Source organism: Loxodonta africana, chromosome 25 (genome assembly GCF_030014295.1).
Source record: "Loxodonta africana isolate mLoxAfr1 chromosome 25, mLoxAfr1.hap2, whole genome shotgun sequence".
Taxonomy (NCBI): Eukaryota; Metazoa; Chordata; class Mammalia; order Proboscidea; family Elephantidae; genus Loxodonta; species Loxodonta africana.
The window spans coordinates 62,649,269-62,662,917 of NC_087366.1; the positions used below are offsets into that span (position 1 = coordinate 62,649,269).

Genomic DNA, 13,649 nt, shown 5'->3' on the forward strand with positions numbered 1-13,649 from the left:
AGGATACTGGAAGACAATTCAATGGGTGTTCTCTACATGCATCTAAAATTTCACAGCTGGACGGGAACTCTCTCCCTTCACATTTCAGATGATGAAACCGAGGTCCAGCGAGGAACGGAGACCTGAGGTCACAAAACGAGTAGCAGGCAAAGGCAGAGACCCCTGCTTGTCCCCCTGTGCTGAGAGGGCTCTGTCTATGACGCAGGGACGCTGGACTGGAACACTGTCTTCACACCTGGGGACCCCCCGCTGGTCCATTTCAGGTCCAGCACCTGCTGAGCATGCGCTCTGGGCCAGACAGTCAGCCTCATGCTGCGCTACTCACCACCTTCCAAGCCTGTTAACGGAGCCCTGGTGGTGCAGCGGTTAAGTGCTACGGCTGCTAACCAAAAGGTCAGCAGTTTGAATCCGCCAGCCATTCCTTGGGAACCCTATGATGCAGTTCTACTCTGTCCTTTAGGGTCTCTATGAGTCAGAATCTACTCAACGGCAACGGGTAAGCCTGTAACACTACACTTGGCTTCATTATAATCCATTTTACAGATGTGGAAACTGAGGCTCAGGGAGGTTCAACGATTAAGTGACTTCTTTAAGGCCACACAAGGCAGAACAAGAGTCAGAATTCAACTAGATATTCTGACAGCCCAGCCTGGTCTCCTCACACCATTCTGGGTTTCTCCTAAAATTGCTCTGGTCCACTCAATGTTGATATGGCTTGTTTTACTTAAAATTAACAGGCTCATGGTAAAGGCATGCAGACCTTGCTACACAGGAGAGTAAGGGCTGTGATGGCTGGACCTGCAATGTTTACACCTCAACACAGAGAAGAACAGGGGAGGCGGCTGTGGGTTAGTGAAAGAGTCCCAGCCTCTGAAACCTGAGGCAGCTGGGCGTTCCTAAGCAGATGGCTCAGCATACCATTAGCCTCTGTGCCCTCTTCAGGCACCTGACCTACCTGTGTTCAGGACATGGATCAATGGCCATCAACCAGCATCAGCTGAGAGTACGTTAGGATTTAAGAAAATTTACTGGCACACCAACTCTGTGTCTCGCACCTCAGCGGGTACTGAGTGAGCACATACATATACAACCTCAGAATGGATGTGAGCGCGCCTCAGTGGTGTCTGGTGCCCGTGAGATGACAATGAACATTTGCAGAATGAAAATAATGAGTGAATTTTAGCAACAATTTTCAAAACTGATCGAGGGACAGACAGCTCCTGATTAATTCCAGAGGGTGGGGTGGGGTGGGGTGGGGTGGGGTGTGATTAATTACTTTTGAGTGTGGCCCTTCTAGCCAGGGGCTTTTAACTCCCTCCCAGGTGATAGTGTGATAGAGTAATGGTGGCCTACCAAGGGGATGGGTCAGTTTTTCCTTAAAAAAGCACCAATTCCAGAGCAGGTAAGAGGGTCCTACCACCACCAAGGAGGGAGACATCAAGAGAGACCCTGTAACAGGAGGCTGCATAGTGGGCTTCCTGGTCCACGGAGAGAGACAGCTGAGTGCCTTTAAGCAGAGGCGGAGGGCCAGGGAGCGGCATGCTCACAGCACGGCTGGGAAGTGACTGTCCTGGTGGAAGACAGTCTCCTGGGTGTTCCTGAGCCTGAAGTCCCTAATAAGCCCCATAATCGTGGTGTGGTAAGTTCTGTGTGGCCACTGTAATGAATAATCAAACCCAGCAGAGAAGCAGACAGTGCTGTGGGAGGGACGGTTGGTGTCAGAATTGGTAAAGATGGCTGAGACGGGAGGCTTGTCTGGCCTCCGCCTTACGGGAGTCAGCCTTGTGCTATGATCTTGGTTTTCCTTCCCCTTTGTGGGGCTGGAGGAAGTCAGACACCTCTGTGGTGTTTCTGCAGAGGGGCTGCTTCTTAGTCTCCTCCCCTGACGCCAGCCCAAATGGGTCAGTTCTCTGACCCCAGATTCCTTCTGACATGAGTGTGTATGACCATCAGCCCCTTCACTGCCTCTCCTTCCTCCTCCTCTTACTCGGGAAGTGTGTGCGGTGCTCCTTCATTCGCAAAGGTCCCTGTAAGCACAAGTGTCACTACTGTTCCCTTCTGGGAGGCAGTGACCGTGTTGAAGCCAAACTGCATGGCAATTAGCTTGCCAGCTGCCCCTCCCTTTAAAATATCCCTAGAGAAGAAAAGTGAACTTGCATATTAAGACAAATGGGCCACAGTCCTTTGTTTCAAGTCAAATCAGGTGTAAGAGCCTTGCTAAATATATAATTAGCATTTAGACTAGATGGAAGCTGCACACCAAAAATATACTTCCCATCACACGGTATGTTCCCAGGGATTAAAAGGCACCTCAATGCTGTTGAAGGAGTGTAGCCACCTGTGGCGCACCTGTGCTGGGCCGCGGTTCACCCACAACCCGTCCCATGCCCAGAGAGAGGGAAGAGCTGAGGCTGGAAGAGACAAACACAGCTGGGTGCTCAGAGGCAGTGCCAGCGGGTGGCATGGCACTGGAGCAGGACTTCGTTTGTTTTGAGTGAGCTTTCTTTGGGGATATTGAAGCCCCTTTTGAAATGTGGAGACCCTGGTGGCGTAGTGGTTAACATCTCAGCTGCTAACCAAAAAGTTGGCAGTTTGAATCCACCAGGCGCTCCTTGGAAACCCTGAGGAAGTTCTCCTCTGTCCTACTGGGTTGCTACGAGTAGGAATCGACTCGACAGCAAGGGGCTTTTTAAAAAAATTTATATAAGAAAAAATGATGCGTTTGTGCATCCATGCGTGTGCATATACACCTACACACACAATCTCAGGACACTGTGACTTGATACATTAGAAGCAGTCTATAAAGGCATTTAGTCAGCCTTCATAATCCACAGGTGCCGTGCTTGGGAACTCGCTTGTTGTTGTTGGGTGTCATCAAGTCAATTCCAGCTCCCAGCAACCTCACGTGACAAAGTACAGCTGCCCCACGGGGTTTTCTTGGCTGTAATCTTTCCAAAAGCAGATTGCCAGGTCTTTCTCCTGGGCCGCTGGATGGGTTCAAACTGCAAAACTTTAGGTTGAGAGTTCAGCATTTAACTGCTGCACCAACAGGGCTCCTTGCAAATTCACCTACTTGATAGTTTATTCGTAACCACAACCTCAATACTCATGGCACTTTGCCGTTCACAAAAGGCACGGAGTGGTGAAAACTTCGAGTCGCCCGACACGTGCGTTCCCAGCTGAGGTGGGACAGGGTGGCACCGGCCTTCTCGTTTCGGCCCTCCACCGTAGACGCGTGTCCCCTCGTGGTCTGTTTACCGCCAGCTTTTCTGCGTTTCTGTGCTTTTCGCTGGTGATGTCACCGCTTACAATGATCCCCCAACATAGTGCTGGAGCACGTCTGGTGTTGCTAAGCGCAGGAAGGCTGTGGCGTGTGCGCCTCGTGGAGAAAACGTGTGTGTTAGGGAAGCTTCATTCTGGCCCGAGTTACGGCGCTGTTGGCCGTGAGCTCAGTGTTAATGAATCGACAATGTATGAGGTATCTTTAAATAGAAACACACACAAAAAAAGGTTATGTATTGATCGGCTGACAAAAATATCGTGATGGGAAGTTGGCAGGAACCTAACCTAGAATTTCTCTCAGGAACAAGAGCCCGGTACGTGCTGATCTAGCGTCGGAGGCGGCTTTATACAGCACAACCGTGGCAAATACCAAGAACACCGTGGATGTTCTGAGTCAGTCCAAACCTCAAAGACTCTGAGCCACTTTCCCCACAAATGTACTTCTACTTGTGGGATCAAATGCCTTGATTTGGGATGTGAAAATATGGTCCCATGTCTCCACGGCAACACTGAAGTCCCATCAGCCTGCATTATTACTGTGCTGGAGGAAAAGCCAGCTGCTTGCCAGTTAGGAGTGAAGAGAAGATGCCTTACATTTACTTCATCTCTCCTGCTTTCCCACATAACCATGCCTTATCCAGTCCAGAAAAAAATAAATCAAGTATCCACTTCTCAAAAATTTTAAAAGGAGGTAATTCCTCGACTTTCTATTGTCACCCAAATCTACTATCTTAGGACCCTTAGGAAACTGTGGTATAAACCAGGATAATTTTACGAAAACCAGGATAATTTTACGAAAACCAGGAAGGCATTTCATTACTTTTCACTTCACAAGCATAACTTTAATCCATTTTGTTTTTATAAAAAAATAGCACTTTTTTCTGATTTTAAGTTATACCATAGCAATATGTCTGTATAAACGTAAGATCCATAAAGGAATGGGCTGAATGATCAGCAATGTCCAATGAGAAGCAGGGACTCATTTCTGCCCCTATATGTGTAAATTTTTTTAAGTGGGAGGGTTGTAAGTGCTTTTTACCTTCTTTTTCATATTTCTTTAAGTTATACTTGCTCAATGAGAAAATCACCAACAAAGAAAAGCAAGCTTTCCCCACAACTCAGAAGACACTCAACTGTGAACTTCCACTGAATCTTTTTAACTGTGGGTGTGTTTTCATCACACACATTTTTCACCCTGCTTTTACACTAATGTTACCATCATCATTCTCCCACGTCTCAGAAATTCCCAGAAACAATTTTTAAAGGTTACGTAACTTGCCACCATTGTATGGCTCTGTTGTAATTTATTTATCCAATCTACTACTGCTGGCCATTTCTAATATTTCCTATTTTTTTTTTTTTTTTTTTTTTGGCTTTTGAAAGAACCCAACTTGCATGTAAATGTCTGTCCACAATCTCTGATTATTTCCTCAGGACAAACTCCTGGAAATGGCATTACTGGGTCAAAAGGATTACATAGGTGATACCACTGTCTTCTCAGGAAAAAAAAAAAAAAATAGCTGTTCATAGCCAAACTCTTAAACACACTGGAACACTGAAGGTGCCAGCAGGGGAATGTAGCTACCTGCGTTCATGGAACAGTATCCAGGACTCCTCTCTGAGACAGCCACCTTCAACGAGGTGCAGAGCTGGAAGGGAACAGGCCTGGCTGTGTCAGGGAGAGAATTCCCATCTAGCAAGTCGGGTCAACAGGAGCAACCTTCACAAGGAACAGGAAGATGGACACAGCCAGGCCAATTGCAGCCGACGGTGACCCCTGCGGCCTCCCTCCTCATGTTTCAGCGATGCCCAAGCTTGGGCCCTTCCAAGTCTTTAATCACTTTCCAGTTACTCTTGCTTAGAAGCCTCTCTAATTTTTCATTATTTCTGGTTTCGGTAAACCTGGGATTCTCTAAACAAGATCTCTTAGCCATTGCCAGGGAAGACATCCCACTCCTAGGCCCACTCGGGCTCCTGTCTGTGACAACTGTCTTTAGGCAATCAGATAGGGCCTCCCTCAGTGGGGACCTGGATAGTCTCTGCTTTATCAACACAGTGTTGGTAGGAGTCCGGGGGAAAAAAAAGATAGGAAGACATTTTCTGTCAGAACAGCAGACTTATGAAAAGTAAAATTTAATTAAAAAAAACCCAAAAACCAAACCCACTGCAGTCAAGTCGATGCCAACTCATAGCAACCCCATAGGACAAAGCAGAACTGCCCCATAGGGTTTCCAAGGAGCAGCTGGTGGATTCAAGCTCCCAACATTTTGGTTAGCAGCCGAGGTCTTAACTTGTACCACCAGGGCTCCGAAATTTAATATAGTCAACTGCAAAGGGTTCACTATATTGACAGCAATGGTTTTTTTTTTTTTTTTCTTCAAAGGGTCTTTTTTTTTTTTTTCTTTTTTTTCAGAGAGCTGAAAGTATGCAATGGTCCCTGGGTGGTATAAAGGGTTTGTGCCCAACTTTTTTAGTAACCTAAAGGTTGGTGGTTCAAATCCACCCAGTGACACCACAGAAGACTTGGCAATCTGCTTCTGTACAGATCACAGCCCAGACAGCCCCAGGGAGCAGTTCTACTCTGTAACATGTGGGCCATCATCAGTCAGGATCAACTCAGTGGCAATGGGGTTTTTCTTAAACAGGCAATAGAACTGGGTCACTGGGCACTCATTTGTTCTCATAAACTCTGAGGCAGGGGCAAATTTTCTGTGCTCAACTCATCAGGGAGGACCAGCCCAGAGGGGAAGTGGGTCTGCTAGAGATTACCTAGCAGGGCTACACAAACAGGGTCAGACAGGTCAAGAGCCTTGTCATCAAGTGGATGCCTTCATTCCACTTCCATTCATCTTCACTGAGCCCATGCTGGGATAGGGCTCAGAGAAGAAAAGGCTAGAGGGTGTGTCACCTGAGGCTGGAATTCTTACCTGTGCAAAAAGTACTACCAGGCTCTCGGTATCGGGAAATTCTAGGTGCTTGGAGTAAAAGTGATGGAGAGCAGCAATGTCACTCTGGATCAAGTCCTTCTTCTCATTGTCTAACTTATCCAGATCTGTGGGTAAACAGTTCAATCCATTACTCACCAGAGAGAAAACCCTGGGTTCCTAGCTACCTCCTTCTTCTCTTCCTGTAACTGACAAAGAAGAGACACCTCCCCTCCCCCCGCCGCCCCAGGGAGCACCAGTCTAGATGGCAAACCCTGGGGCAACAAAAACATGCCATTTCTTTCCTGCCTCCCTCTGAAAACTGGAAGTCACTCAGGATGTGAAATTTCAACTGACCACTAGCCGTGAGGCCAGGAATGGGTGGCTATGACTAACAAGCAGCCTCAGTCCATCTGGGGCCCCAGTTGGCCCCAGAGTCTGTGCCACAGTCGGGCAATGAGGCAGCCCCTGATCTAAGGCCTTCCAGTAAGGACATCAGCTGTTTACAGTAGTGCGACTCAGCAAAGACCCAGAAATACTCAGCGAGCCAGTTAGGGATGCCATATTTCATCCTGCAGGTTCCTACCTCCCTTAATTATTTCCTAGTAACCCTGTCAAATCAGGAAAAGAGTTAAATAGAATGTTTTTTGGAAACAGCACACGAGCCAAAATAAAAACAAGTCATTAGAAATCTCACCACTGCTCCCCAGTGCCCAAGCTGCCTTCTTTCTTCCATCCTGACTACTCCACATGACATTTACGGATAAAATGGCTCCCCAGCTAGGTGGAGAAAAAGGTGCGCTTTTAGGACTTACGTGATTCAAACTCCTTGACAGCTAACAATTTCTCTGATGGTGTTCTCTCTGGGTGGATTTTCTAGTAATTGGGGAAGAAATCACACAGATGCAGGTTTTACCAATGAGTGCAAAAAGTAGCGCTTTCAACTTTTTAATCAACATGAAGGAAAAAAAAACAATATATTGATATTACTCAATGAAGTAAAGAAAGCTACGCAGGGAGTCCACAACTTGGGCTGTGACAGCATTTCCCCAACACCCAAATTCAAAACACGCTTTTAAAATCCTTTTAAAGTGTCTGTTGTGAGCCTGCTCTCGCCATGTTCCTAACACCTGATAATGCTATGCACACAGTAGGCTCAAAAACCTTGTTATGGGAATGAATTAGGGCTGGAAAACAACTTTTTAGGGCCCTTACTTAAAAGGACTATGTCTACAGACCAACCATCCTATTTATTATTTCTCCTTCTAAAAAGGAACAAAATCAAACCCCCCATCCATTTTATACTTTCTTTAAGCATAGACTAAAATGATCTCAAATTCTGTGTTTCAAAAAGACCCTTTTGGTTGTATCTGGGAGCCCAGATTCACTTTAAACGTGTTTCTGGCTTTGTTCTAGACACCCCAAGTGCAGCTAACAATAGTAAACCTGCCAGGCTTTGAGAACATGAATAAACTTGGTGTTGACAAGAGTTCAAAAGCAGAGCTCAAGAGCTGGCCTGAGGCCGTGTCTTTGTAATCTGGCTATTCAATTTGGGGATACAGGTGGTCTCACAGGGCTCACTCACCTCCCTAGTTAACATGTTAAGCTTCCCCTTGGTAGTTTCGTAGCCTGTCTCCCCTAATCCTTTGCAAGCCACTAGAATACAAATGGTCTGTTTTTTTAATCATCGACTCCTGAGGAGTTGAAAAGGTGGTCTGGTAACTTTTCATTTAAATTGACTATTAGTAGTAGAAGTAATTATAATAAAAGTTGAATGAAGCTCGCATAAACTCATCAGCACACTCAGACTCCCTGGTAGTGCCAGAGCCTTTCCATAGTTCTTTTGTGGGGCAGAAATCTTCCATTCACAGGACGCGTCTCTACAAGACTAATAAGTCATCTTTTCATTCAGGAAAGTACACCAGGTTCTTCTAAATTCTTAACCACAATACTATAAATAACATTAAGAAGTCGGGACGGCGGGGAAGGAAGAACCAGCAGATTGGGCACTCCCAACCCTCCTACAATGCCGACATGCTCCCCCAATAATGGCCCAGTCACCCCGTTTCCCCTGGCCCTTTCCATCTATCCAAATACTGTGCATATATTTAAAGGTAACTGCTTTTAAGGATCTGAAAGTTAATTGCTCCTCATTCAGGCAAACAACTCTGACTTTATGGTCTTACTCTGCAGGCAACCCTTCAGTGGCTTTGATTACTCTGAGCTGGCAAAGTGGCATTTCAGAAAGCACCTGACCTGCGCTGAATATAGTGGAATCATGACCTCAGGGTTCTGAAATGTTCTGCCTCTGCTGATGCAGCCCAGGATCCTAACTTGGTCTGGGGAGAGATACACGCTAATCATGACCGTCCCATAAGGACAGAATGCTTCTAAGGGCGGAGGGAGAGGTAGGGGGACGGAGGAGGTGAAATGCTAGCTTTAAAGGGTTTATAGTACAGAGGCCTGGTCCCAACCTCTATTACTAGCCAGAACCTCTGTGGAGACAGCCTTCTAAGCTCCAGGCAGGAGCCCTGGTGTTGCAGTGGTCAAACACTCAGTTGCTATTCGAAATGTTGATGGTGTGAACACACCAGCTGCACCACGGGAGAAAGACGTGGCAGTCTGCTTCCGTAAAGATTTACAGCCTTGGAAACCCAATTGCGACAGTTCTTTTCTGTCCTGTGCAGTCACTATGAGTCGGGATCAATTCAATGGGAGTGGGTTTGCCAGCTTATTTCACTATATCACACACGGACAAGTCCTATGCATTTTCCTACCCTCTTTTCATTCCAGTTTTTTCATTCCAGTCCTTCCAGAGACCAGGTGTCTGTAATTATCATGTGATCAATGAGTACTAACCAAGCAAGGGGGAGACTAGTTAGTCACAGTAATGTTCAGTCCTAGCATCATTATGGCTAAGATTGTTGATGGTTATCATTTGTCCCCACCAAGGGTACCTCTGTCTTTTCTCTGCCCCTTTTTTTTTTACTCTCTTCCCAACCCCTCTTGCTCTATTTGGACTTCTCCACGCTTTCTCATCTCCTCTGCATATGTAATCCCGGTGTTGCTCATGGAAGGACAACTAAGGAAGGGGACAGGGACACAGAGTGTCTGCAGGGGCATTCTGTGACAGAAAGGAGGGCGGGAAACAGCCAAACACTTCTCAGACCAGCCTGCTACCCTGCGAAGCTCTTACGTACTTTGAGCAGGTTCTTCACGCCTTGAGGCTGTTTTTCAATGCAAACCTCTCCCCTCAAAAGCTCAGAATTTCACCCTCCTGGGCGAGTTTCGGAAACCCTAGTGGCGTAGTGGTTAAGAGCTATGGCTGCTAACCAGAAGGTTGGCAGCTTGAATCCAACAGGTGCTCCCTGGAAACCCTACGGGGCAGTTCTAATCTGTCCAACAGGGTCGTTATGAGTCGGAATTGACTCGACAGCAATGGGTTTAGTTTTTTTGGTTTTGGCCACGTTTCTGGCCTCGGCTAAGTGACGCCCTTAATGCATAAAGCAGACAGTGATCCAGCCAGAGCCTCTGTGTTTTTTCCTCTCCTTGTCCATCTGGATGTCACAGGAAATGAGTCCAAGGATGTTTAACAGAGATGGATACCATGGATCAGTCACTCATCTTCTGACCTTTAAGGAAAAATATAATAAAACCCATTTGAACATTATCCTATTTCCTCACCTGTTTGGCCAGAATCCTTGCTGTTAGCCTGACAGTCTCCGAGGGGTTCCAGTTCTCCCCAAAAACAACCATGGGAGTGCACTCCAGTTTGTGCATGGGCCAGTCTTCTCTCTGGGAAGATGACAAACATTAACAAAACACGGGAATAAAGCGCAAGAAGAGTGGATGACGTACGTCCTCGTAGTTAAGGTCAAGTGAAATATGTTTCCTTTTGGAAAACATGAGGCTGTTCACCAGAGCTAAAGATACAAACATCTTTTAAGATAGATGTGATTGTGTTGTAACCCTGACTCAGGCCTGGTTGTCGAAGTGAGAAGAGTTGCGTTGTGTTTTTTCATCAAACATCTCGTGTCTTCCACGGTCCTTGATTACTGCAAGCAGCAGGTATACCTTCCCGTCATCTGTCTGTACGTCGTCATGTGGTGGGGCGAGTGAGTGGCTTGGGCAGTAGCTGCTGGCTTGGCTCTGCTCCCTGCAGCCGTGCTCTGGCTCTGGTCTCACGTCAGGGCACATAACTGAAAGGTGACTTCCACAATAACTAGTCCCATCTCATAGGCTATAAAGGAGCTCAAATAAGGGCTTTCTCAAGGGCCCTTAAAGAGTCAGGCAAGGGCAACCACTGGGAACAGTTAGGAACAGACTTTCTCATTCTTTCTTTGATAAAATGGGAAAGCTGTGTTCCTTCCGATCACGGATCTGAAAGCTTTTCTGGCTCAAGGAGACAGGAGAAGAGCATGCTCTCGTTCCTGAACCGTGCCCTTGGCTGGGATGGGGAAGACTGGGGAAGGAGAAGGGCGCAATGGTTTTCAAGGCCAAGGGAAGAAAGTGCTTTCAGGAGCAGGGAGTATTGATCATGCCGGTGCTGGTCATGACTGGGAATTGACTTGGCATCATGGAGGTCATTGCTGACTTTGATAAAAACCCGTTTGGGTGGAGTGATGGGGGTGGGTGAAGGCCTGTTGGAATGGGCTCAAGAGAGAATGGAAGGAGACACAGGAAGTGGGAAGAACGGGACATTCATCCCTGAGAGGGATGAGGGACATCTGCATATTGATGGGAGTCCTCACTCATTCTCACAATGGGACTAGGTCCTGTTCAGTTCTTCCTCAGCCTCCTTGTCTCGGGAAACGATAAATCCATTCTTTCAGTTACTCAGCCCAGTAACCCTGGGTCATCTTTGATTTTTCCCTTTCATTCTTACATTCAATTCTCTGGAAAACCCTTGGTCTCGGCCCTCAGGATGTATCTAGAACCTGATCTCTTCTTCTGCCCCCACCATCCTGCCCTGTTGCAACCCCGACATCCCTCACCACGGTGACTGCCATCACCTTCTACCTGGATCCCTGCTGCTGCCCTTGCCCCCTCCGGGACTATTCAGTGGAGCAGCCAGAGCGGTCCCGTTAAACAACACTCAGAACATGCCAGTTCTCCACAGCAGTCTCCCTGCAGTTCCTTGGACACGCCAGCCATGCTGTTGCCTCAAGGCCCTTTGTACTTGCTGTATTTCCTGGCAAGAACCCCTTCCCCAAGATATCCACATGGCCCCCACTCTCACCCTCCAAGCCTCTGCAGGAATGAATGTCACCCTGTCAAGACACCCTACCTACAAGAGCACTTTCTCCTTCACTCCCCCTTTCCCTGCTTTATTTTTCTTCTTAGTACTCCTCACCCTCTGACACATTACAGCTTTGGTAGATTTTTTTGTTTGCTTTTGTTTAGTATCTGTCGCCATCATTAAAATAACTTAGTGTGTCTTATTCACATCTGTAACCCCAGGACCTGTAATAGTGGCTGACATTTACTAGGTACTCGATAGAGTTATGGAATAAATGAAGATACCCCTCGACCCCCGCCCTCCACACCAATCGCAAGAAGGAAGGACACAGTGTCACTCAATGATTCCACCCAGTGCGTGCCACAGCCCCTTGGCTCCAGTTCTGTGCCAAGATGCTCTGCAGGGTTAAATAACACTACGCTGAATATAACTAAGAGCTGGGAGAGAGAAATGACAAGATAGATGCACCAGGGAGAGGAAGAGCTGCTCTTCGCCAAACCTGAAATGAGAGCATGGGGCTGAGGCACAGAGGAGCAGGCAGGTCCGGCTCCCTCCCCAGCTGCAGAACAGAGGAAAAGACAAGGAGGGCATGAGGACAGTTGAAGGATGTAGGGACCAGCAGCTGGGGACTGACAGATAATTCAACAACCACTGACAAGTGCCCAGGATGACCCAGGAATTCTCAGAAAAGTATGATTTAAGACATGATCTCTGTCCTTGAACGGCCTTCAGGCCGTGAGTTTTCTGAGTTATGGGTGCTGTCGTTGTGTCTAACGACAACAGTAAACACCTGAGAGAAAGAAGGAGCTTAACATTAATGTTTACTAATATAATGAATTTTATTGTTTATTTATTGCTATAGTTAATCTATCAAATGCCATTAATATAAAACTAATGCAACTATAAAGAAAAAATGATATTAGTGTTTGTTAATATCAGTGTCCTCAAAGGGAAGGGAGCTAACCACAAGCAATACTCTGGGAGGAAAGCAGAGGGCTGCCAAGTAGAAGATTTCTGGACTGGGCTTAGGAAACCTGAATTCTTATCCCCGCTCTGCAGCAAAGCAGCTATGTGACGCCAGGCGGGCCTCTTAATCCCTCTAGGCCTGTCTCCTTGGCTGTAAACAACCTGATCCCTAAATTACTTAGCAAGTCTAGAATTCTGAGTCTACAATTTTACACCTTCTGCCAGTGATAATCGGCTACAAAGCTTGAAGGCTACCAACCAGTAGGACCTGAGCTAGGAAGGACCAGGCATTCATGCATTCTCAGAGGGTCCTGGCTAGAGCCCCCTTCCCCAAGTACACAAGCTGATCCACAGAAATCCCCGAGAGCAGTGCTGGGCACACAGTTAGCTCTCAAAAACTGCTGGGCACTGTTCACTTATTGGTTCATTCATTCACTCCACAAGCCCTGCCAGTGGACCTGTGGGGGGCGGGGGAGGAGGTTTTCACCTTCAATGTGGTTTATGACCTTGTCAAGAGACGAGACAAAGGTAAGAGTGCCTAACATTTGACACAGCCCCACAGACAGCGGTTAAGCCAGGTAGCTGGACAAATTTAGAAAATGCAGAATGAGTTCTGTCAAGGGAAACTGACCAGAGTAACAAGTGTTGAATTTCTTTCTTGAAGGTGCAGTAAGGGAGGGGTGGGGTATAGCACTGCTTAGCTTTAATTGTAAAAAGAAAGGAAAACAAAAGGATAGCATCTGGTAGAACTGTTAGACACGTTTCAAAACCAACTCAATAACCATCGTCTATCATAGAGATGAGATGGATGGGGGGCAAACAGGTAAGCGCTGGACTACTAACCGAAAGGTTGGCCCTCTCGGAAGTAGGGCCTGGCAATCTGCTTCGGACAGGTCACGGCCTTAGAAACTCCATGGAGCACAGTTCTTCCACTCTGTACACCCTGGGGTTGCCATTTGTCCAAATTGACTCGATGGCAACTAACAACAATCATAGAGACTCCACACACTTTAGACAACCTGACAAGTCACTTGCCCTACTTTTTTTATCCTAAGAAACAAACAACCAGACAACAAAATTGAAAAAAAAAAAAAAATGAGGGTAATCTGATGAATATGCATGAATGCTATCAATTAGTAGTTTTGTTTGTGAGTATTGATAGTTTGGGGGTACACAAAATGATTTTATAACACTTTATACTTTTTAAAACATTTTTTCAGTTTTTCTAAGACTTTTTC

General features: G+C 46.7%; 1 protein-coding gene across 2 annotated transcripts in view; it reads right to left on the bottom strand.

Moving 5' to 3' along the window:
- Positions 1 to 13,649, bottom strand: part of SMYD2 (SET and MYND domain containing 2) — a 63,068-nt gene that overhangs the window by 19,102 nt on the left and 30,317 nt on the right. For both annotated transcript variants that reach the window (XM_064276913.1, XM_064276914.1), the window contains 3 exons: positions 9,891 to 10,001; positions 7,022 to 7,082; positions 6,210 to 6,334 (listed from right to left, as the gene is read on the bottom strand). In XM_064276913.1, the coding sequence (XP_064132983.1) occupies positions 6,210 to 6,334; positions 7,022 to 7,082; positions 9,891 to 10,001 (297 nt within the window). The remainder of the gene's footprint in view (positions 1 to 6,209; positions 6,335 to 7,021; positions 7,083 to 9,890; positions 10,002 to 13,649) is intronic.